The 24,659-nt window shown below is 31.6% G+C and overlaps 2 protein-coding genes across 3 annotated transcripts; one reads left to right on the top strand and one right to left on the bottom strand.

The window, feature by feature from the left end:
• Positions 1–72: 72 nt before the first annotated feature.
• Positions 73–13,364, top strand: LOC140040566 (uncharacterized). Its single transcript, XM_072086599.1, has 17 exons — positions 73–164; positions 555–678; positions 1,934–2,010; positions 2,325–2,463; positions 3,310–3,390; positions 3,721–3,774; positions 4,194–4,334; positions 4,583–4,781; positions 5,040–5,139; positions 6,815–7,547; positions 7,668–7,729; positions 8,174–8,217; positions 8,416–8,489; positions 8,952–9,053; positions 9,626–9,842; positions 10,169–10,973; positions 11,065–13,364. The coding sequence occupies exons 2-17, from the start codon at positions 601–603 to the stop codon at positions 11,150–11,152; spliced, it is 2,994 nt and encodes a 997-aa protein (XP_071942700.1). The 5' UTR covers positions 73–164; positions 555–600; the 3' UTR covers positions 11,153–13,364.
• Positions 13,365–13,851: 487 nt separating this feature from the next.
• Positions 13,852–21,916, bottom strand: LOC140040567 (GDP-fucose protein O-fucosyltransferase 2-like). Of its 2 annotated transcripts, none has more exons than XM_072086601.1 (8): positions 21,747–21,916; positions 20,374–20,633; positions 19,771–20,017; positions 18,678–18,744; positions 16,671–16,796; positions 16,054–16,234; positions 15,815–15,941; positions 13,852–15,102 (listed from the first exon to the last, which is right to left on the bottom strand). In XM_072086601.1, exons 1-8 carry the CDS (start codon positions 21,914–21,916, stop codon positions 14,943–14,945), a joined length of 1,338 nt encoding a protein of 445 aa, XP_071942702.1. In that variant the 3' UTR covers positions 13,852–14,942. The 2 variants fall into 2 exon arrangements, with proteins under 2 accessions (XP_071942702.1, XP_071942701.1); XM_072086600.1 differs by lacking the exon at positions 18,678–18,744 and adding an exon at positions 17,906–17,972.
• Positions 21,917–24,659: the final 2,743 nt, after the last annotated feature.

The following is a 24,659-nucleotide window of genomic DNA, read 5'->3' as shown; positions in this document are numbered from 1 at the left end:
ATTTGTAAAGGATGTTTATTAAGTGAATGAAGAAGAAAAGTTCTCTCGGTGATTTCAAATACACTATTTACCAAAATCCATTATGGTTGTATCGAATTTGCATTTTTGAAGAACGTAGTGGGATATATTTTCACATTTGACGACCTTTTAGAAGTTCTTTTGAGGCATGAAAAACTGATTTTGTATTTCTGAATATATTTGAATTATTAGGATAAATGGTTTATTTTATTATGTGATAATATTTATGAAATTGTACATCAAATTGAAGCCAATGCTAGGCCATCTGTGCGATCCTCGTTGGCGCGATTTTTGCTGAATATTGACGGTCGTGAATGGCGCTGTGTTCTACACCTGAAAGAGAGAAGTCAGCCTGGATGCAGAACCCATCACCAAACTGAACTGCACAACCAACATGGAAAATAAACCAACTAATGTTACATAAATATGTGGTAGCCTAGATAATAAAGTGAACATTTTTTATTTTTCTCTTTCATAAAATAAAATGTTATTGTTAATGAAAAATATGTTAATTTTTGTTGTTTTTTTAATTACAGATTTAGGCCCCCTATATTATAGGCTACCCTCCACTGACACACAACAATGTCAAATAATAGAATACTTCAGCCACTTGATAAAATCTTTGCAAAGATGAAAGGATGGCCATATTGGCCTGCCAGGGTAAGTCTATTCTGAATTGAACAAACTGATGTGATGATTGGACAATTATAATAAGATTAAAAGAGGTTATTTTATATATTCTGGGTTATAGTTACAAATAAATATTATGATTATAAAGGTTATTTAACACTCAGGTTAGATCAATACTAAAACCAAACAATGCAAAAACTAGAATTTGCTTAAATTTACTTTTACTACTAAAAAAAATGGCGCTAGTTTCGTTTCGCACCTGTCGTTTATTTCGACTCAAAAATGGTTAAGTAACTTTATCGTGAGTACCACACCTTAGAATTAGGCCTCAAAAAATACTTTTACGAAGGAGATCACACAAAAAGTAAAAAATAAATCATTTAAATTGATGAATTTACAGACGCGTTTCTCGCACATCGGTTCGTGAATTTCGCATACTCCATGTTCAATGTTGTTGTTTCTATTGAGCGCCAACAGAGCAATCATAATAGAGGGTTAAAAACTCAGTAAATTGCGTATATTTAATGCATTTATTGGTGAAAATTACGTTCAATTTATCATATTTTGTCAATGTCAATGCAACAAAAATATTACTGTTGATACTGTACATGGTTTTTGCCGGAACTTTTAGGAATGAAAATCGACAAATTCATCATCATATTACTGTAGGGGTATACCTGATCTAAATAATATTCCTCTTTGTCTTAGTCTTACTCTTAGGCCTAGGGTTGGTTGCTATTTGAAAACAGCAAATTATTAGCAGTAAAATGTTACAGCATTTTTATTGACAAAATATATTAAAATTAAACGTGTATTTCAATAATAAATGCATTAAAAGAAGACGCATTCCACTGAGGTTTTAACCATCTATTATTGTTGTTGCTCTTTTGGCGCTCCATAGAAACGAAAATATTGAACTTCTGAGTATGCTAAATTCGCGAACGGTATGCGAGAAACATGTCTGTAAAATCATCAATTTAAGGATTTATTTGTTACTTTTTATGTGATTCTTCTTCATAAAAGTACTTATGAGGCCCAATTTTAAGGTGTGGTATTCACAATAAGTTGCTAAACAATTTGCAGTCAAAAGGAAGTCGAAATAAAAACAGGTGCGAAACGGAACTAGCGCCAAAAATATTCCTAAAACCAGGCATTCTGATCATCATCCCAACGGCCAAGGTGGTTGTACACAAAATAAAGACTTTTTATCACAAATATATTAAATAATAGTATGTAATACTATGCCAGAAATAAAATAATTTTGTTGTGTCCCATTATATTACAGATTGATGAGATTCCTGAAGGAGCTGTGAAACCAACTGGAGGAAAGCTACCTGTATTTTTCTATGGTACCCATGAGACGTGAGTTCCTTGCATTGGTTGCTGTGAAAAACACACAGAACCCGCCTTCTCTCCTGCTATTGGTGTCTTGAACATAGTCTACTTCCGTTTCCAACTAGCACATATTTCTGGCAATCTTTACATACAAATCAACCTGTTGTATTTAATATTTTATTTAAGACAATACAAAATTAATATGTTCTCCAATCTACCAGATAAACAATAGAAGAGTCATTGGAAATCCTAAGCGACTGAATTGACTAGCCTAGTACCATTTTGAACTGCAAAATGCTTTTTTCTTCTTTAAAAAGTTTTTGTAATATTTTTTTCCACAGGGCATTTATGCTTCCAAAAGACCTATTTGACTATGAAAAATATAAGGAAAAATATGGGAAACCTAACAAACGTTATCAATCCTTCAACGTTGGATTGTGGGAGATAGAAAATAAACCAACTATAAAGTTTCATGGTATGGTATGTATTCTGACAGGTATCAATGTTTCAATATTCTACAGTCTATTTTGTGCCTAGCTTACCTGGATAAACCAACAAATGCCATAGTCTCCTCGAAGAGCAAGATATACTCGAAAAGTAGAAAATTCATGGGACACCCCTCTCCATAAATGGTACAGTCAACAAACCATGCCCTCAAGTGCATCCACACAAACCACCGTCATAATTTATGGAGAGGGGTGTTCAATTAATTTTCTACTTTTTGAGTATATTTTGCTCTTTGAGGAGAATATGGCGTTTGTTGGTTTATCCAGGTAAGCTAGCACTTATGGACTACCACCACCATTTCTGGTTTGTGTATTTTTTTAATATTTGAACAAGCGTTGTTGCTTCATACCTCAAATTAGATTTATGTTTAGATTTATTAAGTTTATCAAATTAGCTGTAGTTAGTGCTACATTTTCACTTCACACATAAAAGTACATCAACAGCGCATTATCGTTAGCATTAATTATTAACAGCAGATGCTCATGTAAATTATCAAGATTTCTGCACCATTTATTGAATCACTGTGCTTGTCCTATCACTTACAGTAATTGTATATCTGTCAATGGTGACTTTGTAAAAGAAAATGCCTTTCCAAATATTTTTATATGATTTGAATTTCTAAAGGACAATTTAACAGACAAGCGGTAACGGCATGCGTGTTTGTAACACATAGAACATGTATCTATCCTGAGTGGTTTTCCGCTATTTATTTGACTGCAAATAAGTCATTATTTATATGTCTGAATCTCTTTACACTCTGTGTTTATTAAATTTCATCAATTTCAACTCCAATCTTAAAATAATTTTTCCTAATTTCAGGATGAAGAAGAAGAAGATGAGGAGGAACAAGAGGAGGAGGAGGAAGACAGTGATGACTCAGAGCCAATCACCACTAAAAAGGTTTATTTATTTTTAATGTAAAATTAAACAAAAAAATATTTCCAATTTAAAAATCTAGGTCTTGTCAACATTTAGAAAGTAAAGAAATTCAAATTAAATATTTTTCCACTAAATTGGTGTTTATTTGAAGGAAGACTTACAATTAAACTTTGTCTACACTATCAAACCAGTTTGACAAAAAAAGTGTGATGTGCCCAAATATGGTTGTGATATGACATCATCATGTCCATATATGGGCATGTTACAATTATTTGCCACATAAAATGTTATAATGTAGACAGGGCTTTACAATTAGATAAATAATTATTTTACTGAATTTGTGTATTGTAGGAAACGAAGAAGGTAGCACCGAAACGAAGAAAATCTCAAGCTGGGACAGGCAAGGTATGCTATATGCATTTTTTAAATTTTATTGAGGCTAAAGCTCTGTCTACACTATCCACCTAGTTTGACAAAAAAGTGTGATGTGCCCAAATATGGTAGTGATATGCCCAAATATGGTAGTGATATAGTGACATGACATTGTCATGTCCATATATTGGCACATCACATTTTTTGCCACATAAAATTTTATAGTGTAGAGCTTAACCACGTGACTATGTGGCGTCGATTTATTTATATATATATTTATATATTTTTTCTTTATATTTATAATAATGTAAACACTTGTAATTTGTTCTTGAGCTATGGAGAATTTTGTACTCTGTATTATTTTTTCCAAAATAAAAGAAATGAAATGAAATATTCTGTTATTGGTATTTAAATGTTTATTCATTTCGTGAATATGTTTTATATATTTTTAGGGAACAAAACGAGCAAGAAAAAGTTCACAAGCGAGTAGTAAGGGGAGTGTAGTGCAAGAAGGATATGATGAAGGTGGTACTGATATTGAAGAAGATTTTGATGAGCCGACAACCCCAGACGCAGAATCTTCTGGTGATGAGGTAATGGTAGATAGGTATCTTTGTTTTTAGTATACAGTACTACCGCTTGTAATGGGATCCCCTTTTTACTTTATATGTTATGTTAAATAGAGGTAATTTTAATAGTTTGTTTTTTTTTCATTTATTTTTAAAGAAACCTCCCAAAGGAAAAGCAGTATGTTCATACATTTAAACATACAAAGAATAAAATGCATTATAAATTATGGAAAATATACATATTTTTTAAACAATTTGATGTTGAATTCCAGGATTTTATGCCAGACAAGAAACAACCAGCAAAGAAAGGAAGAGGCAGAAGAAAATCTAAAGAGACTAGTGAAAGTGAAGAGGAAGAAAATATCTCCAATAATGATGATGATGACGATGAGAGTGAAGAAGTTCCCAAAAAGAAAGCAGCCGCAAAACGACAAAGAAAAACTCCACAAACAAAAGCTAAGAAAACGCCAGGTAAAGACATACATTAATTCTGTATATTTTGTGGTACTTTTCAATAACTTTTATAAATATTTTCTTTTAAAAACAATTAAGTAACAAGAAGTTTTGCCCAATATAAATTTAACTAAATAAATTTGTGAATTCAATACTTAAAAAATGTGTTCTCTGGTCTTTCCATTTGCATTTTAAATTTGTGTTTTTATTGTCATATTATATGTCATATAAATATATAAATATAATATGATTGTCCTTATTCTGCTCATTTAATAGCCCCTAAGAAGAGACAAAACAGTACTACAACCAAGGCTGCTAAAACTCCAAGAGCAGTGGCTAAGCCAGTGAGGAGAGGGTCTAGTGATAGCGTGAGCAGGTATGTAATGTAACAACCTTTTTGTTTTGTGTATAATATTTATTACCTCTGCCAAGGAGGTTATATTTTCCCTGTATGTTTGTGTGTGTGTCTGTGAACAGCCTGGAGGCCACAGTTTTCATCCGAATCTGGCCAAATTTGGCCACAATGATCTATGCCCCAAAAGCTTGGACGAGTTCAATTGTGAGGGGAAAAGGTCATAGGTCAAGGTCACCACTAACAAAAAACTATTTTACTGCCTAGAGACCACAGTTTTTATCCGATTCTCACCAAACTTAGCCACAATATAATTGTGGTTAAATTTTGAAGGGTCAGGGTCAAAGATCAAGATCCCCCCCAAAAAAAAAGAAGTAACAAAATTAAAAAAATTAAAAACCTCAGCGAAACTTGAACCAGCGATCTCAACTCTTTACAGTGTGCAGTTAGCCTATTTACACTTAGAACTTAAAAAATGAAAAAAAAATATATAAATTTTCCGAGGTCATTTTATGTAGGGGAATTTTACAGTAGGCGGAGGTTTGTACTCTCGGAGTACCCTCTAATTTTATCTATCTTTATACTGACACTTTCAGTGATAAGGTATTGATTTGCAGTTCCATATGTAAATAAATTGTTTCATCCTACAAACAAATTAAGAATATGATCATGGATATTCAGCACCCTCTTGTGTCACTCGAGCATGTAACCCAATGCTTGTATAGCATATATTTATTTATTATTATAATAAAATCAGATAATCAACGGTCATCAGTTTAATTATAGAATAATTTGTGTGATTTCTTTAAGTAAAAAATTAACCTATACAGTAATTGCAAGTTATCAAATCAAATAGTGTAATTTGAAAAAACAACATGTTTTTGTTTGTGTGGAAACATACAGGAAATGTCAACAATAGTTGTTAATTGGGCCATTGTTGCTATTCATTTACACCATTAATTGATTATGGGCAGATTCTATAATAAGTAAACAATTTTATAAATCCACCAATCAGCATGATTTCCTGCAATTAGCATTGTTTTCATTGGCTACTACATCTTCTTTGTTTGCATAATGTAGCATTTTTGTTAATTGCTGTGTTATTTCTGGATTAGACAGCATCATGTTTGCACTCTCTGTAATTGAGGTTTCAATACTAGCGTGTTATTTAAATATAGTTTGTGCGTCTTTTGGTTTAATCTTAATGGTCTTTAGGTAAATATGTGGACAAAGTGTACACAATTCTAAATAAAACGGCATTACTCCCACATACAGGGGAAGAGTAGAATTTTAGACTTCTCTGCACATACCTTGCCTCTCTTGTACCCCTTTCATATCTCTTTCACACTGGCCATCAACACTGGTGTTTTGTATGGTGTGTAAACACAGTCTAATTGGTCTGTTATTAGACTTTGTCCACCACGTAATGTGCGATGTTGTTTTAGAAATTCATTTGTGCCAAACTCTATTCATATTTTTAACACCAGTGTCTCTAGAATTTAATTTGTAAGAATACGATTTTACCTTTTTTTTTAAAGTTGTTTAATGTTACTGTTTATACTTTTACACTATGTCATTTTTTTGTCCGTTTTATGTATTTGCTGACAACCGACATTTCATGGTTTTTGACAATGGCAAATAAAGATTCTTTTACCTTTTACAGTATGTGCACTAAATGTTGTTTTTACTTTGTTTTTAGTATCTCATCTATATCAAGTGATTCTAGTGATAATGAAGAAAAGGTGTCTTCATGGAAGAAAAAGGATGAAGAAAGAAAAAAGAAAATTGAGGAGGATAGGTTAAAGAAAGAAAAAGAAGAGGAGAAGAGAAGAAGAAGTAAGGAAAAGGAAGATGAAATGAAGGAAAAACTTGAAAAGAAAAATAGGAAAAAAAGTAAAGGAGATAGTGATGATGAAATGTTAGATAAAGAAACTGAAGGAGAAAATCTAAAAGCAAAGAAAAAACAAAGCAGGACTAAAAAAGTAGAAACTCCTAAAATAAAACAGAAGGATGAAAGTAAAAGTCATAAAAAAGTGATGAAAGTATCTGAAAGCGAGGATGATAATGATGATGATCAAAAAAGTGAAAAAGAAGAGAGTGATAATGATGTTGAAGAGTCTGAAAATGAGGAGTCAAAGGGAACCCAACAGGTAAAAAAGACAGAAGACATTGAAAATGTGGAAGATAAAGAAAAAACTGAAAAAGCTAAGGAACAAGAACGAATCAAAAGGAAGGAGGAAAAAGAGAAAAAGCGCTTGGAGAAGGAAAAGAGGAAGCAGGAAGAAAAGGAACGAAAGAAGAATGAAAAGTTAAAGAAAAAGCAGGAAGAAAAAAGAAAAGAACTTGAGAGGAGGAAAAAAGAGGAAGAATCAAGAAAAGCAGAAGAAAAAAGAAAACAACTGGAAAAAGAAAAGGCTGCTGAAGAAGAAGCAGTAAGTCAAATATTAATTTTGAAATACAGTATAAATTATTGTTTTTAAAGGCAATTTACTGTATAGGTCACTTTTGTTTCACAAAATTTATTTATTAATCATCCATAAATATTTTTGTAGAGGAAAGCCAAACAAGAACAAGAGGAAAAAAAAGATTTGGAAAAAAATTCAAAGCATCCAGAGTAAGTATTAAGATTTCTGATGATGATTCAACAAATGAATTTGCCACTTACTACATTCCTGCATGTTCAAATGTTAAATAAGTTGGTGTGTGTGAATCAATTTAAAAATACATTCTATTAACCCCCCTACACAGTGGCTTAACGCATTGGGAAAAGGCCCCTGGTTTAACAATGCTGTGGGGCCCTCCAATGCTGGGTAGTTGCAATGGAGCTGTTCATGCACTGTGGCCCTATAGGCTCTGGACCGTTGGGTTTAACCAGTGAGCGCTTATCTTCATTTTGCCACTGCCCTTACATCTGTGACCGAAAAATTACAATTTATAGAGGGCCCCAGGATATCGACTCCTTGATGAGGGAAATGGAAGGGTCAGCCTCTATAAATATTGTTGAAATCTTAATTGGATAGTTATAGTGTCTTTATATAATGTATTTCTTTTCTTTTAGAATCACCAAAATTCAACATCCAAGTGAACTGAAAAAGAAAAAAGGTTTGCATATTATAAAAACATTTGATTTCAATCATTTAATATACTTCAGTTTTAAATCTGCATAATGTTTAGTGACTCCAATAACATGTGTTATTTTGCATACAAAAAACTCCATCTATTATACATTTGGGAGTCTAAGACCACATGTGTACAGAAAAAGAAAAACTACTACTTGGACGTTATTTTTTTTTTTTCCAGTAGTTACTAGTGTTGAGTTAGCCATTGGTAAGCTACATGTTGAATTGAAGCAGTCTCTAAGATTGGAGAGCCCAGTAAGTAAAAAAGCTTTATTCTAATTATCAAGGGATATATTCACTTCAATAAAAAAAAAGGAAGATATATAAAATGTCTCAGAAAAAAATTTTTAATTTAAATTCTTTGTTATGATACATTTTTCTAATTGATTGTATCAAAGTTTAATAATTTCACTTTGTTTATATGAAATATATGAAATCAACTAAAATCTACTTCACTAATTACTCGATAACCATAAATATATTTTCATTTATTTGATAGGATCCTGCTAAAAGTTTAAGTATCATGACCAAACTTGATTCATTTGTGCTTCTCAGAAAAAAAATTTTAATTTAAATTCTTTGTTATGATACATTTTTCTAATTGATTGTATCAAAGTTTAGTAATTTCACTTTGTTTATATGAAATATATGAAATCAACTAAAATCTACTTCACTAATTACTCAATAACCATAAATATATTTTCATTTATTTTATAGGATCCTGCTAAAAGTTTAAGTATCATGACCAAACTTGATTCATTTGTGCTTTCACCAGCTATTGTAAAAAATAACATTGATTTTGTTCAGACATTAAAGAAGGTAAAATTCATACTGTTTAAAAGTAATGTTCCATTTTGTAATTAATCACATATATCTTAGAAGTTTAACTCTGTTGAATATGACTGTGTAAGTATTCAGACAGAGTGTTTCAAGAGGAGTACCCGCGGCTGTATTCACACTTGGGCTAAAAGTAGAATGCACAGAATAATTTATATACAGTAGAATCCCTCCACACTTATATTAAGTGACATTTTCCTGTGAAAAATTGAAGGATACGAAGTATATGATGTACCTATTTTCAACCCCTATTCAGGGGACACCTATATTAAGTGGACACTTTTCAGTGAAAGGGGAATATATGTTTTAACACTACAGACAAGCAATATTCACCCGTATTAGAGGGACAATTTTCAGTGAAAAGAATGAATGAAATACATGTTGTAACACTACAGCCAACCCCTTTTCAGGGGACACTTATATTAAGGTGTCTTCATAATAGGGATACTACTGTAGTACGGTACATTCATTCCTGAAGCCAATTCATAATTATAAATTATACATTTTATAAAATAAATTCTATACTTATAAATAATGATGTTTTATTCACTCAGGTGAAAAAATATAAAGGAAATGAGCGAGTACGTCAAAAGGCTGAATATCTGTACAACAAATTCAAGTCTGTTTTTCTGCTACAAGAAGGAGAAGTTGTAAATACTGAATCGCCATCTATTCCTACGCAGCCATTAGTAGAATCACTCAAATCAACATCCAATTCTAACTCCGCTGTCCAGTCGCCAGATATTTCAGATGGAAAAAAATCTATCCAAGGTAATAAATTTGGAGTATAAACATAACTTTTCAGAATGATAAGTTATTACTTGTTATATATAATTAATTTATCCCTTAACATATGAGTACGGTTTACTGAGAGATCAGATTCTTAGAGACAGCTGGGATAGTAAAAAATCAACTTATTTTTTATAACTTTATTTTAACATCTGCACCTACTACTGTTGTATTTTCCCCTTAGCTTGTTCTTTTGTATCGTTACTGTTTTTTTGATTCATACAAGTAAAGGTCATGCAAAAAAAGTCTTTAAAAAAAAACATGCTTGTTTTATTCACAACATTTTGTATTTTTACCTGCTATTTCAGAAGTACCAGCAGAACCTGTTAAAATAGATATCAAGGAAAATAAGAAAGACGAAGAAATGAAAATTGAACAATTCAAGAAAAATGTGGAAAAGGAAAATGAAGTTAAAGAACATGCTAAATCAGAAAGTGTTGATACAAAACCAGCTAGTCCTAAAGAACAACAAAATCACAATAATACTGAAAATAGCACGGAGAAAGTCACAAACAATTCCACTGAGAATGTCACTGATAATGACACTAAAAAAGCCACTTATAGAGTCGCCGAAAAAGTCACTGATAAAGTCACTGAAAAAGTCACTAATAAAGTTACCGAGAAATTCCCTGATAATTACACTGAAAAAAACAAAACAGATAACGTAGAAGAGGATGAATTTGTATATGAACCCATAGAGAATCGTGTGCCATTAGATGAACGAATCGCAATGTTAATGGGAGAGAAATCATTTGGCAGCAGCTCTAATGCACAGGACTCTGCGAGTGATGCCACCCCAACAAAGCCATCACTGCCACCAAACAAAGAGAGTAAAAAATCCTCAAAAAGGGACCAAAAGGAATCGAGTGGATCAGGAACATCAAAAAATGAACAGAAATCTTCAAAATCGAAAGATGGGTCAGATGTCCACGAGCCTTTGGGCTGGCAGAGTGCTTTTGATGCTTCGACTGTACAATGGAAAAATGTCCTGCAAGAATTTGAATTAGAGAGGGAGGAAAGAAAACGAAATGAACAACAAAAAGATGAACCAGTCAAGCAACCTCCACGTACACCAAGCTTGTTGAATTTACCGATGCCACCCCCTCCACCAGGGTAAGTTACAAACTACTTGTTTTTGTTTATTTTTTAATATAGGATAACCTACAGTTGCAATTTGAATTATGTGTGTTTTTTCTTTCATCAGATGCACAACAGATAGTACAGGTACCGAAGCAGAAGACAGTCAAGAAACTAGTGATATGGAAATTTCTGACATGGACATTTCTGATTGAGCACATGAATGAATGATATCAGGAAAAACATTTGGGATCAAATGAACTGAAAGGTTGACAGAAATACACTGCTGAAGAAATCATGAAAACACAAACTGTAAAATGTAACATGGATATTTACAATTGTTCATGAGACAGAATTATCAAAGAAAACCACACAATGATTCATGATTAGTGATAAGCAATGTACTTATGATCAAATGAATGAATGAATGGATTGCCAGAAATACGTTGATACAGTATTAATACTTCTTGAAACCAAAATATAAAAATAACATGGACATTTCAGACCACTGATGCATATTAATTTGTTAATAATAATTAATTTGGTTAGTTTCTGGAAATAAATAACTTCCATAGATTAAATGAACTGAGTAAGGTTGCCAGAAATAATCAGTTTGCCATTAATGAGTACAACATAAACAGACTTACACCTGATTAATATCACTTTTTCTTAGATTATGAGTAAGAAAAATAAAACTTTGAAATAAACTATTTTTGTTCAATAAAATTCATGCAATCATAATTATAAACATGGCTAAAAACATTAACAATGATTAAATGTTATTGTTATTAAAACGAAAAAAGTTCTCATCGCAAGACATTTTGCAAAATGTACTTGCTAGCTATGAAATTGAATGTTGTGTTGACAGGAACTGTACAATATAAATGCATATCAATTGTGTCATTACATAACATTTAATGTGGTGTATGATGGTATGTAATCTACTGTATATGCAGTATGTGACGTCAGATGCTGTTGGCCATTCTACAAAAGAAATAACCTGTGTGAATGGGTATTAATATTGTACCCAAAGACTATTCACAATTGATAATGTGAACAGACATTTCGCATGAATAATATTCTAGTTTTGTGTTGTCTGAACAGAATCTTGGATAAACTATACTGTAGTTTACAAGACAAAATGCAGGCTTCTCTTATGTATAAATTGTAAATAATAATTTTACATTTTGTTCTGTACTTGTTAATTTTCTTAAAATGTGTAATGTTCAGAGCAAATTATTCTTTATCCATGTTCAATTTTTAATATTCAATTATGATACAGTAATGTAAATACACTTATGTGTAATGTATTGTAGCAAGACTTCTTGATTGTTTTCTTCCATTAAACTGAAATTACTTTTATTTTTAACTTCTCTACAAAACTGTTGTGAAAATGATTTATCTGATCTATCCACAGCCACATTCATTCACTTTTAAATGTGTATATATACAGTACTGTATTGCTTGCATTACCATTATTACAACATTTGTAGAAAATAAATGCTACTATCTTTAAAGATATATTGTCCCCCTGAAAAATAATTTGTAAAATTATTTTGTTGAGTATGCCATTTTAATGTCACATAATAGTTATCCACTTTGACCGAAAAAAAAAATGTATTTACCTGAAACAACAGTAATTTAAAGCAAAAAATAGTCAATTTTTTTTCTGCCAGCCAATGGGTTTTTGGTTGAATCTAATTTATTTAGTCATTTTATAAGTGAAACAATTTTTTTCTATTGAAAGGATTAACTTATTAAAACTACAAAATCATCAATTCAAAGTCTGATTTAATGAATCTTCATTTTTCATGTATTTGGGGACAATACGTCTTTACGAATTAAAAGACGTTTACTATATAATTTCAATATAAAATTAAATACGTCTTTAAGCCAGAAAAGGTTTGATAACATCTACAATATAGCCTCCATTGACATAAATGTGCAAAACCATAAAATGTAACATTTATGCCAACTGAACATAATTTGTTTGTCCTGTAGTAAAAACCCCAATTTAACAAATTCTCAATTTTACGAACGCAAATTTATGAAGTCATGATGAAATACGTACGTAAATATATTCATACAGTGTATCCAGAAACAATGGTCTTAACAGGTGAATCATTGTTTATGGGAAGAGTTCAATACAATTTTGTTTTATTCTAATTCAAAGAAAATAAATAGAAATACCTCAGTAGTCATTGTTAAATATTGCTTTTTTATTTAAAACAGGAAGACTTTGAAATAGAAGAATTTATTATTTACTCTACGACTATAAACATATTTTAACTATAACTGCTGTAAATATTTAAACCAGATATGGATTTTAAAGTGAGAAAGACATGTATTCAAAACAGGTATCAAACTAAATAAATACACTGTAAAAAAACAACACTGTGCTAAATAAATTATCCCAAATAATGGAAAATTGCTAGATTAAAAAAAAATATAAAATGAAATTATCCCAGGCACTAGATGGAATTTTAATGTTCCATGTTTTCTGCTGAAAGAGACTGAGTTCACTGTTGGAGTCCTCCAGGTCTAGCATGTGTGATGTATGTGTTATTGTTTGTATTGTACAATCCGGAATAAATTTAATTTAATTTACACCTTTCTAATACTACAGTACATAAATATTGTGCATCACATACTGTATTCAAAACATAAGCAGATGTAATATTACAATACCCTACCACTTTATCTATCTAATAATTTACCAATAAATGCATTATATTACATTAGATTATACAATGGAAACAATATTTCTAAACATCAGAAATGCTTGTTTTTCTGTAAGAACTTGAAATAGACCGTACTATAAGTTTAATGGGTTTACTGTATTGCACAATGTCTGTATGTGTGACTAGATGATATATAACATACGACAAGGTATCGCCAATAAAGAAATGACTGATTTAACAATAAACTATAATATAAACTATATTACAATTAGATATACTGTATTGAAAATAAGCAATAAATACATACAAAATGACAACATAAACATGAGTATTGTAACAAGTGTAGGCTGTAATAGAAAAACCAACAATAATTAAAGCAACTGTTTTTACAAAAATACATTCTAAAAACCAGGGAAGCGTGAAAATTACTCTTCCCTGCTAAAAACTATCAATCTAACATGTCCATATAAATATAACACCTACTCTACAGTTTAAATAAAAACAATTACTTTTAAAATTTATTTCATGGGGATGTGATTTTAATTGGTGGAGCAAAGCAATTTTTAATATGAATAGTTTGAGAAAATATTTGGAAGAATATTTAATATTGAGCTTCTGTTCTGTATGAATGATGTTGTTGTATATCCATATCAATATACTGTATAATCAATCCATATAAAATATTCAAATACTAATAACGTATATCCCTCCAATCCAAGCATACTTTGTATGGTCTTATTCAAAATGCCATGCAAAGCTATTTCATGTTACTCAAGTTTAAACTATGGCACAAGTTCCTCATCTCCCTTCCCCCCTCCTTCCTATTTCTTGGCAAGGTACAGGTACAGTATTGCTGTTGGTAAGTTACATGAATGTAGGAGTGATGTTATACAAACATGATAAGATTTTATTTATCTATTTTACCTGCAATAAATAAAAGAAATGCTAGAAGCATCACATTTGGAATAAGTAATTCATTTTACCAAAACATGCCGCTATTTAAAAATAAATATTTGTCTAATGTGGTGAATAAATAAGTCAAGACCCACTGGTACAGTACAGTGTATTGATATTCAATATGGATAATAAATATATCTTTCTTACTACTTGTAAAATTCTTCCTTTACTGTGTGTTCATGACTTTATTACTATTATATTGCTTAATTTGTCCAAGCAAATCCTCAAGCATCTCATATAATCTTGGAAATAGATACAACATTAATTCGAACCAACTTAGCTGGTGGAAATGTTCAAACAAAATGGTAGCATTACCAAGAAGTGATTATACTCATTCTTTATATTCATTCAGTATTTAAAGGACCAATCAGTAGACAATATTCCATTTTGAAGGTTGGTCACAATCTGTGTCTAAATCTGGGTCACCGCAAAAGCAGTTGTACGTCGTCTTCGGGTCAAATCCAATGATTTGTCTCTCTTCTTGTATACGAAACGAAAACGTGGAAACGCATGTTCCAATGAAATACCTACACGAAAAACATCAACATTGAGTAACAAAATGAGAACAATTGAGATTGAAATAGTTAAAAGAGATTTGGGGTGTGGGGAAGCAGATGAGAGAGCAGGTAAGGGTCTTTCACACCTGTTTCGGCACTGTTCCGGTCCAGCGCCAGCGAATTAAAACGAGGGTCAATGTTTTGCTTTCAAGCAGCTATGCGCATCAATTGCCGCATAGCCGCGTGGAGTGTCGTGAAAAGGAAACATTGCCTTTCGATTTGATTTTTCAGCGCCGGACCAGAACCGTGCCGGAACAGGTGTAAAAGACTCTTAAGACATGTAAGCTGCAGTGTTAAATACAATTGTTATTATTTATTCTTTATACTGGGTAGCCTCTTCAGTCTAAGACTGTTCATCTCGAAAGATGTACTAGGTTCTTTAAAGTGCACATGAGCTAGATGTGTACACTGGACCTACGGTTTATAGTCCTTATCCGACAAGACTCGTTCTATTACCAGAACCATGGAGCGACTGAGCCTCAAACCATTGCCAATGTTAACATGTGTTTGAGACACAGACATACTGATGTTATTGTTATGGTGAAACAAATGTTGTTGGGAAAGACAGTCAATCATATAGTAAGGTGTATCGGTTCTAGCACCTACTGGCAGACTTTAATGGCTGCTGTCTGTAAAGTTAAATGATACAACATGTTTTGATAAAATGAGAATGTACTCTTACTTAGCATGAGCTGCTACCCATTGATCAATGATAGCTACACCTCCATCCTTAAATCTCTCCATGATGTCTTTAGGTGGTCGGTAGTGAACAACCTTGCCATCAACTTGACTCTTTAGGTCGTCAATTTCTAACATAAATTATAATTATAAAGTCAATATTTTGATAAAGAGTACACAGCAGCACTAACAAGTTACAATACTCCTTTCATTATGTAGAAAAAATTAAAATGATTTTAATACCTGATTTAATAGCATCTGTGCATAGAAACACTGATTTTAATCCCTCTCTTTGAAGAATTTCATTAATTTGTGATGCAGCATTTTTAATTGATGGCGCTTCCTTTCGTTTATTGCGAGCAAAGTCCTGCCTACGTAGATGTACTGCTAGATAATCTCCTCCTTTGGCAGAACCAATTACTGGCTGAAAATATAGTACATATTTGCTTTTTAACTTTGATGTTTGTATCGGTTACGTGCATTTAAAGTTACATGCAAACTTGCCACAAGTTTTAACTTGTTACAATGCATGTCTTGTTTTACATATAATGATGAAATGAATTTTTTACCCATCTACGTATTACAAAATCAGTAGATTTCCAATTCTTAGGGCAATTCTCCAGCAGAATAAGTATTGTTGACTATTTATTTTTGACTTATTTATTCACAACACATTTATTTTAAACTGATAAAAAGAAAATATATAAAAAAAATGTGTATATGAACAATTTATAACTAGAAATGCAATAGCTATAATAAACAACAATACATATATAAATAATATAATTATTTATTTTCCAGCAGAATTTAACTTCAACCCTACCCATTATCATTTCTATATCAAGACCAGAATAATATACCTTTTGATCTTGCCAATTTCTTTCCATAATTGTGTTATCTTTTTCATCAGTTGAATGAAAATACTTTTTTCTGATTGCGTCTCCAATATCAATGAGAGAATCAGAGAACCTCATACTCCTTCTTGCCTTCAAAATAAAAAATCTAAATTAATTAGAAACTCCTTTGTACGAAATACACATCTACTATCAACTGACGATGTACTACTTTTTATCATTTAATATATTTATCATCTATCTAATAATAATATCTCCCTTGATATTTAAATAACATATTCAATTATCATAATTTAAAAACATTCCATTAAAAACCCCAAAAAAGAAAGGTCACATAGTACAATAATTATTGGAATAAATTAAGGTAAATTGTCTTTTTTGTTGATCCAATAACAAGTAAACAAAACATGATAAATAGTGCTTATGACAATAACACATTTCAAAGCAGTATTTGATTAAACTCATCACCATTTGTTAGATGCCCCAAGCAAACACTATGTGATTGTGAACATACAGTACATTTTTCAGTGCAGCATAAATGTTCATGCATTATGTCTTATTAACTTCACAAGCATTACAATCTTAAATAATCTAGATGTTTGGTAACCTAGTTACGTAAACAATAATAATACAGTAACATCTTCCATTACATCTGTCTTTAGAGTTGGAGAGACATGTATTTTTGGTATTAGAAAAACACGCTCTTTGAGTTGGATAGACACACCCTTTGTGTTGGAGAGACACACTCTTTGAGTTGAAGACACACCCTTTGTTTTGGAGAGAGGCACACTGTTTGGGTTGGAGAAACACACTCTTTGTACACGAAGTGTTTGTAAAATAGAGCATTTATAATTGGAAGATGTTACTGTGTGTTAATAGCATGCATATTAAAAATATAATTGAGGGAAATGTTGAATCGAGATGACGTCACTAAAAATTTGCGAGTTGGGTAAAAATTGGAAACAAAACATATACCTATAATTCCAAATTCAATAGTTGGACATCTCTTTGTCATTTCCCTCTATTGCTACCATCCCAAAAGCAATTTATTAAATGTTATAGGTGCATTGTCTAATTTCATTTGCTGACATAAAGTTGCATTTTAAATTTGTAACAAATATGAACATAGAAGTTAGAACATAAACAATCCGTGGAGGACAAAATCCTTAAATAAGTATAAAAAAAAACAAATAAATGACAGCAGAAATAAAACCAACGTAAACTGCTAGTTTCCTACTCACATCCCAATAATCCTTTCCTCCATAATGGTCGTGAAGCAACTCCTCGGCTCGGTCAACAAACACTGACCTGTGTCCGATGGTAAATAGGTTAATGATTAATAAGGTTAGTAGTCACACATATACCTGATAAAGAATGCCATTGTTCAACACATTTTGTTAACTCAAAGATTTTATCATGTGCTTGTAGACAAACATTTTATTATGTGCTTGTGCAAAATGCTATTTTTAAGCAAACAAAGCTAGCAAAAGATTTTTTAAACCCATCACCAATGCAGAGATAGAATGTGCAGTAGTATGATACAATATATTAAGGTTTTTTTTATATATATTCTACCTCTATAGTAATATGTTGCAAAACTTTCTACATACAGTAAATCTCTATCTACACTATCAAACTTTATGCGACAAAAAAAAAATGCGATGGTGTCATCACTGTATATTTGGCTGGATTTCATTTGGGCACATCATACTTTTGTTGTCAAACTAGTTTGATAGTGTAGATAGAGCTTAAGAAACAAACTCTGATGAAAAAAAATTAAATTCATCATATAATTTGTATTAAATTTTGGCATTTAATTTCAGAGAATGTTTTGAAGGATTTGTGCAAAGCAAACTAAGTGATCCATTTACAAGATGAATTTCCATGTAGTTTAGAATTTTCTCTGTGAACAAAAATGTGTGAATAAGAAGAGTGAAATACAGTGACAAAAACAGAGATTTAAAGTTGAACATTGACATTTTTCACAGATACCCAGGTCAAAGGGCAACTTACTTGCCAATACATCTTTCCCCCGAATCTGTCATGCAGAACTGTTTCTGCTCTGGTTATTAATACTGATCTGGTAATAGAAAATTTAAGAAAATACAACTAGTCTACGGATGAATATATTAGAATCTAAAATTTTAAAAAATTCATAATTTCAGATTCTACTCTACCAATAAAATATGTCCAGTGCCTAGACTGATTAGATTACTACAGTACTATATCATAGAATCAGTCACAAAAGCGCTATACTAAATGATTGATATGATAATTATACCGTTTGTATGTATTAAATTTGTATATTGACTTTGTTTTGATTGTGAATACTGTAATGATATTCCAATATGGCTTGGTATTGATCAGGTATTTGTTAGCAAAGTGTTTTTGTTTCATAGTGTTTACTCTCTTTCTACATAAAGACAGAAATAGAGAATGGCTTATAGCATTAATAATGATGGAATTTATGAGTATATTGATAGTATTATTATCATGAGTAAAATGAATTTTCTAAATATGTATTAAAAGTATTGAAACAGACATAAACGGAAATAAATTACATTCAGTATAAATTTAGAGATAATGACTTTTTTTTAAATTTCATAAGCATATATGCATCCAACAGCAAACAACTCATCAATTACTACAGGTTGGATAAAATATTTATAATTGATCGTTTCATTCTTAGGGAGTGGAGTTGAAAGAGTTGTTACAACCCAAGGTCAGGATTGAACCCCGGACTTTGGGATTTGAACCACTAAGCTACACCTACACTGTATATAACTATTATGTTGTTATTATAACTATTTTAATACAAATAAAAATGGAAGTTTTATATATACTTTAAATATGTATCATAATATTGCATGCATACTTTCAAAACTAAAAATTGTTCGTAATAAGAATTTATTGAAAACAATATCTAACACTGTATGCATACTTTGCACAATTACAGTTTAAATATCAAACAGTTTCAGAAACTGACATATCACCTACTTCCTTTAATAAGCCTATAGTTTACTACCCTACATTCATCAAACTTTTATATTAACCTCTATTATAGGGTACTTAGAACCAATAAAGATAACACACAAAGTAAACATACCTTGCAGTTGTATTTTCCCACAGCATAGGAGCTAGAATGCTTGCAAAGCCCTGTACAGACAGACATGTAAAGTTCAAGCCATACACGTCGTTGTAACCCCAGAACCAGCCTCTAAACTTTCCATCTTTTTTTATATAAGGAGGTCGATCAATGCACTCTCGTCTGTCATACTTTTCTTCAAATTTACCATTTTTCCATCCTTCAGCATAACGTTGGAGTGTGTATATTTCTTCAATTTCTGGTTCTCCTGTCAATGTATTATTATAAATACAAAAATTAAGTGTGATTACACAATGAATAATAACATAAACTAAATTGTTTTGTTACTCTTCTTTTGGGAAACCTATTTATCGATACTGTAAATTTGGAAGATAGATTTTATTATTAATGATAGTGTGATGATTTTTTTTTAACTGATAGCCAGAATAAACCAATAGCAATCAAACTGAGGTTCTAGATATTGTCTAAAGTTACCTAAATTTTTATTTAAAAATATGAAATATTGTATACAGTACTGCGATTTTTTAGGCGGGAGGCAATTATAAACTTTTTTTAACTACTCTTATTTATAAGCTAATTTAATAATAATAATAAATAAATTACTGTTGGCATGCCATAGGTATTCTTCAAATTCCATAACAGGAACATGTTGGTTCAAGCTTTCAACATTAAAGAATAAAGACCATGGTATTCGATTTTGGTCAAGCCTTGGCGTCTTCCAATGATACATCCTACCCCAAGGCGGAAGTACCAAAATCCATTCTTCTTTTTCACAGAGCGTTTTAACAAGATTTGCTATTCGCATGTAAACATCTCGTCTTAAATTAAATCCTTCTCCAGGATTGACATCATACAGTAGATACCTATAAATTAAGAATTATAACAGATATTTCTCTGGAAATTTCCATTCAAATTTAATGTTAGGTTATACTGCCCAGACAGCCTAATGCACAATTTTCGTGCTACAGAAGATGGAGAGATTGCAAAAACATTGGTGTTATTTCTGTTTTGCACCTGTCTTGTATTTCAACTCCAAATTTAGAACTTAACTGTAACTTTATTGTGAATACCACATGTTAGAATTAGGCCTTATAACTACTTTTATGAAGGAAAATCACATGAAAAGTAACAAATAAATCCTCAAATTGATAATTATTTGTTATCTTCTATCTATCTGTATTACAGATATGTCTGGGCCTAGAATAAATAGAAGTAGTAGCACGAAAATAAAAAACAATTAAACAAAAAAATACAATTTCAATAATGATTAATGTATAAATTAATATAAAAAATTCAATATATATAGTATACTATAATTAAAGGCCTACAGACTAGTAATTACCATTATTATGTTTTATTATTTATTATAATTATATATTATTATTAAAGATGTATTGTCCCCCAAAATCATGAAAAATAAAGATTTTTAAAATCGGACTTTGAATAAGCCATTTTGCAGTTTTAATGAAGTTGTTCACTTCCATAAGAAAAAAAACGGGGAAAAAAAAATATTTCACCAATAAAAAGACAAAATAAACAGTTAAATTACCCAAAACCTCATTGTCAATTCACAATTTGACCATTTTTTGCTTTAAATTACATTTTTCTCAGGTAAATAAATTTTTTTCAGACCCAATTTTTTGTGAGAGTGAATAACAGTATTATGTGAAATAACATATTCAACAAAAAAATTTAAAAAAATATTTTTTTAGGGGGACAATATCTTTAACACTAACAGGTTTTTTTTTTCAAAATATACAATAACAGTGTAGGTTGCTAGATCTAGTAGGCCTAACCCTAGAAACCTAGGGGCGTAGATTATTGCACCGGCTGCCGGTCAAACTCTCACTCTGACGAGTTGACGTTATCCCATTTTGACACGTCACATAGAGGCGGGCTGAGAGGCCTCTCGTTCCGCCGTACGCGTAGGCTTGGTGGCCTAACTAAAAGGCTAGCTAGGCTAGGCTCATTCATACCTTACTGGCTTAGCGACTCCTACGTTTAAACCTTTTTGTGACGAACTAGCTTGAAATATGTCATCATCAAGTAAAATTGTTTCTGCGTAACATGCAATTATGTTTAATAAAACAGAGAATAATACGACAGACTTAAACAACTTGAGCAGACGTCGTATGTACGCAGCCATCTTTGTTATTTTGGAGCATGCGCTAAAGTAGTCCAAACTAATGACCAATCAAAAGGGTTTAAAAGTACTTAAACAACCACACGCGACAAAACTGTCGTGTTAACAATATTTATTTTAGGCTTATTATAATTAATATCATAATAAAATAACTACTAATTAAAAGAGAAATTATTTATATTTTGTTTAAATGATGCGATATATTTGAATTCTTTCAAATCATAACCTATCTATAATTTAATAACAGATTTAAACCTGGACCAACGAGAAGCTTAGATATATTTTCTTTTTATTTCGGCCATATATTTTTCAACCGCACCATCTGTACAATGTCAATGGAAGTCTTCACATTTCCAAAACTATTATAAAGGTTATTTTGCTTAGCCTTAACCACGAATAACCTTTCTGTGATAGTATTACGAGGATCTTACAATATAGGACGGCTCATAAAACAAAAACATAAACACAGACTGCAATGGAAATAACAAAACACGTGGCTAGTCACGGTTTTACATGCTGTTATTAAACATGTTTCTTTCCACAATTTACTATCATTTTCTTTGACCGACCAATCGGCGGTGTTAAATGATAATATATTTATGAACTTGACTTACGGCCGAATTAATGACGTTTAGTAGTAACACATATAACATACACCAATTATATACATAACATACAATTTGGCTTAACACCAAACATAAGTCAAAATAAAACATCACGTGCCTTCAATTTAGGCCTACCATTTTACAATTTCGCTCGGGTTAATTGATGAATTAAATAGGAAAACCATGAAAGAGTGAGTTTACATTCTTCTTTTGGTAAACAACTATACGGTATCCTATTTACACACAGTAAATTAGTAGGCCTAAATTTAAACAAAATTTACATGGTTTGTTCAAGTCAAGTTCAAGTTGTTTTAGTCCCTGTACTTATTTGTTTTTTATCATTACGTGAAATAGGCCTATAACCGATACATAATACAACTCAATTTAAAAATAAAGCCTTAAAGATTGTTTGTGTAAGATAAAGCAGCTTCTGCCCCTAACAACCTGAAAGTAGACAATAGACAAACCCCTTTATGATGCACTGTTTTTTTTTTCTTCTGCGCAGTTTCTATTTTAATAGCAAATACGCACTTTCGGACACTGAAATGTACCAAACGAACGGGCACCGTTTGTGGCCGGCAGCACTCGACATGAAAAGGGACCCTTAGGGGGGAGTAGAAAGCTGTGGTATGTGTCGTCCACACATGTGCGCAATTCAGCCCAGTAGGCCGGCTGCAAGTCGCAGGTTATTACTCCATTTACATTTACATCTACAAACTTTTCCAATATCACGGACGAATGAAATGCCCCCCTTGGTGATACCCTTCTTCTGCGCAGTTTCTGTTTTGATAGCAAACACGCACTTTCGGACACCGAGTGCCAAACTTGTCTAAATTCAGTTCCAATCACGAATGAGAGAGAGCACTAGTGAGCCGAGTTTAACTCACTGTACAACCACTTATGACTTTTGGTGTGCATCAATCAAGATTAATAATCAATGATTTAAAAAGTGTTTTCAACAATTTATAGATCTTTATTATTACTTATCTGCGTTTTTGCATCATGATTATGTTTGAATACCGACGATGTCTATTCGTAAAAAGACGGTGCTTAAAAAACAACCGGAAACTGTTTTTGATTCTCGTCATCTGCCTGTCCGTTCGGATGTCTGGTTCCTGTAAGGTTGAGGAAGAACCAAATGTATTTGATTTCATTCGAACGCACATTCAAGAACTTTGCGATGCAATTGAAGCAAAAACTGGAAGACGTTTGACGTTTTGTAAGCGTGTGTCAACGTGGTCAGAAAAATGGATTAAATGGAAGATCGTTACACTTTCTAAGAATGAATTTAACCAGGAAACAAACAAATTTATGACAAAAGTTGTAACTGAATTTGAGATACAGCATCAAAAATGGAGAGAGAACTGTACACCATTCATTTAGAGAAAAAACAATCCAAATATCTGGCTGGAACAACTGAAACAAAATCTAAAGTTAAACTGTACGGTATCGCTAGCTGTTTATGCTATGGGCTATAATCATTTACTTACGAGCACTGGAAATGAAGCCTCCATATATATAGAAAAGTAACTCGGACATAAATAAGAAGAAACGTTTATTTTATTTTTTTAAAGTTTTGAACTATACAACAATATGGGCATAATACAATTAAAAACCTTTTTAAAATAATATTTGTTGTTCTCCGGGTGTGACGACAACACCGAAATCTTGTATTGTAATGTTTTATTGTAAGTAATATATTGAGTCATGCTTTTTGTATAATATGGAAGAATAACAGTTCCTTGAATTGAAATAAATGGATCTTTAAAATAGCTTTATTTTAGTGTTTTTAAATTTTTTTCTTTCTAATAGTTACTATAGCCTAGCCTAAATCTACCAGATAATTTAGTATATAGAGGAATAACACATTTTATACCGTGTCAAACATTAATTTAATCGACACGCGCACACTTTACCAGTATTGTTTCTAGCAATGGCCCAAGCTAACGGTTAACCGCAAAGTAAACAGTAATAGAGGATTTGTTTACAATACCGTATTGTTGATAACGGTACTCATCTATTTACACGCTTGTTACACACTTTTAAGTGTATTAAAATACGTCATTGTGTTTTATTTTGTTTTTCTATTTTGTGAGTTATCCGCCCTCTGTCGAACGCTTGGTAACGTCATGTGTGGGAAA

This window comes from Antedon mediterranea, chromosome 2 (assembly GCF_964355755.1).
Source record: "Antedon mediterranea chromosome 2, ecAntMedi1.1, whole genome shotgun sequence".
In the NCBI taxonomy this organism is placed as follows: Eukaryota; Metazoa; Echinodermata; class Crinoidea; order Comatulida; family Antedonidae; genus Antedon; species Antedon mediterranea.
Note: the sequence above shows the minus strand (reverse complement) of the source record. Positions and strands in the feature narration are given on the sequence as shown.

Bases quoted from the DNA above. Each gene is read 5' to 3' on its own strand.
- LOC140040566 (XM_072086599.1), top strand. From the start codon at position 601: ATGTCAAATAATAGAATACTTCAGCCACTTGATAAAATCTTTGCAAAG. The intron at 2,464-3,309 runs GTATGTATTCTG...TCCTAATTTCAG, and splicing joins CTATAAAGTTTCATGGTATG to GATGAAGAAGAAGAAGATGA. The intron at 7,730-8,173 runs GTAAGTATTAAG...CTTTTCTTTTAG, and splicing joins AAAAATTCAAAGCATCCAGA to AATCACCAAAATTCAACATC.
- LOC140040567 (XM_072086601.1), bottom strand. From the start codon at position 21,916: ATGGCTGCGTACATACGACGTCTGCTCAAGTTGTTTAAGTCTGTCGTA. The intron at 20,018-20,373 runs GTAATTTATTTA...ATACATTGACAG, and splicing joins ATACCTATGGCATGCCAACA to GAGAACCAGAAATTGAAGAA. The intron at 15,103-15,814 runs GTAAGAGTACAT...TTTTTCGTGTAG, and splicing joins TGGGTAGCAGCTCATGCTAA to GTATTTCATTGGAACATGCG.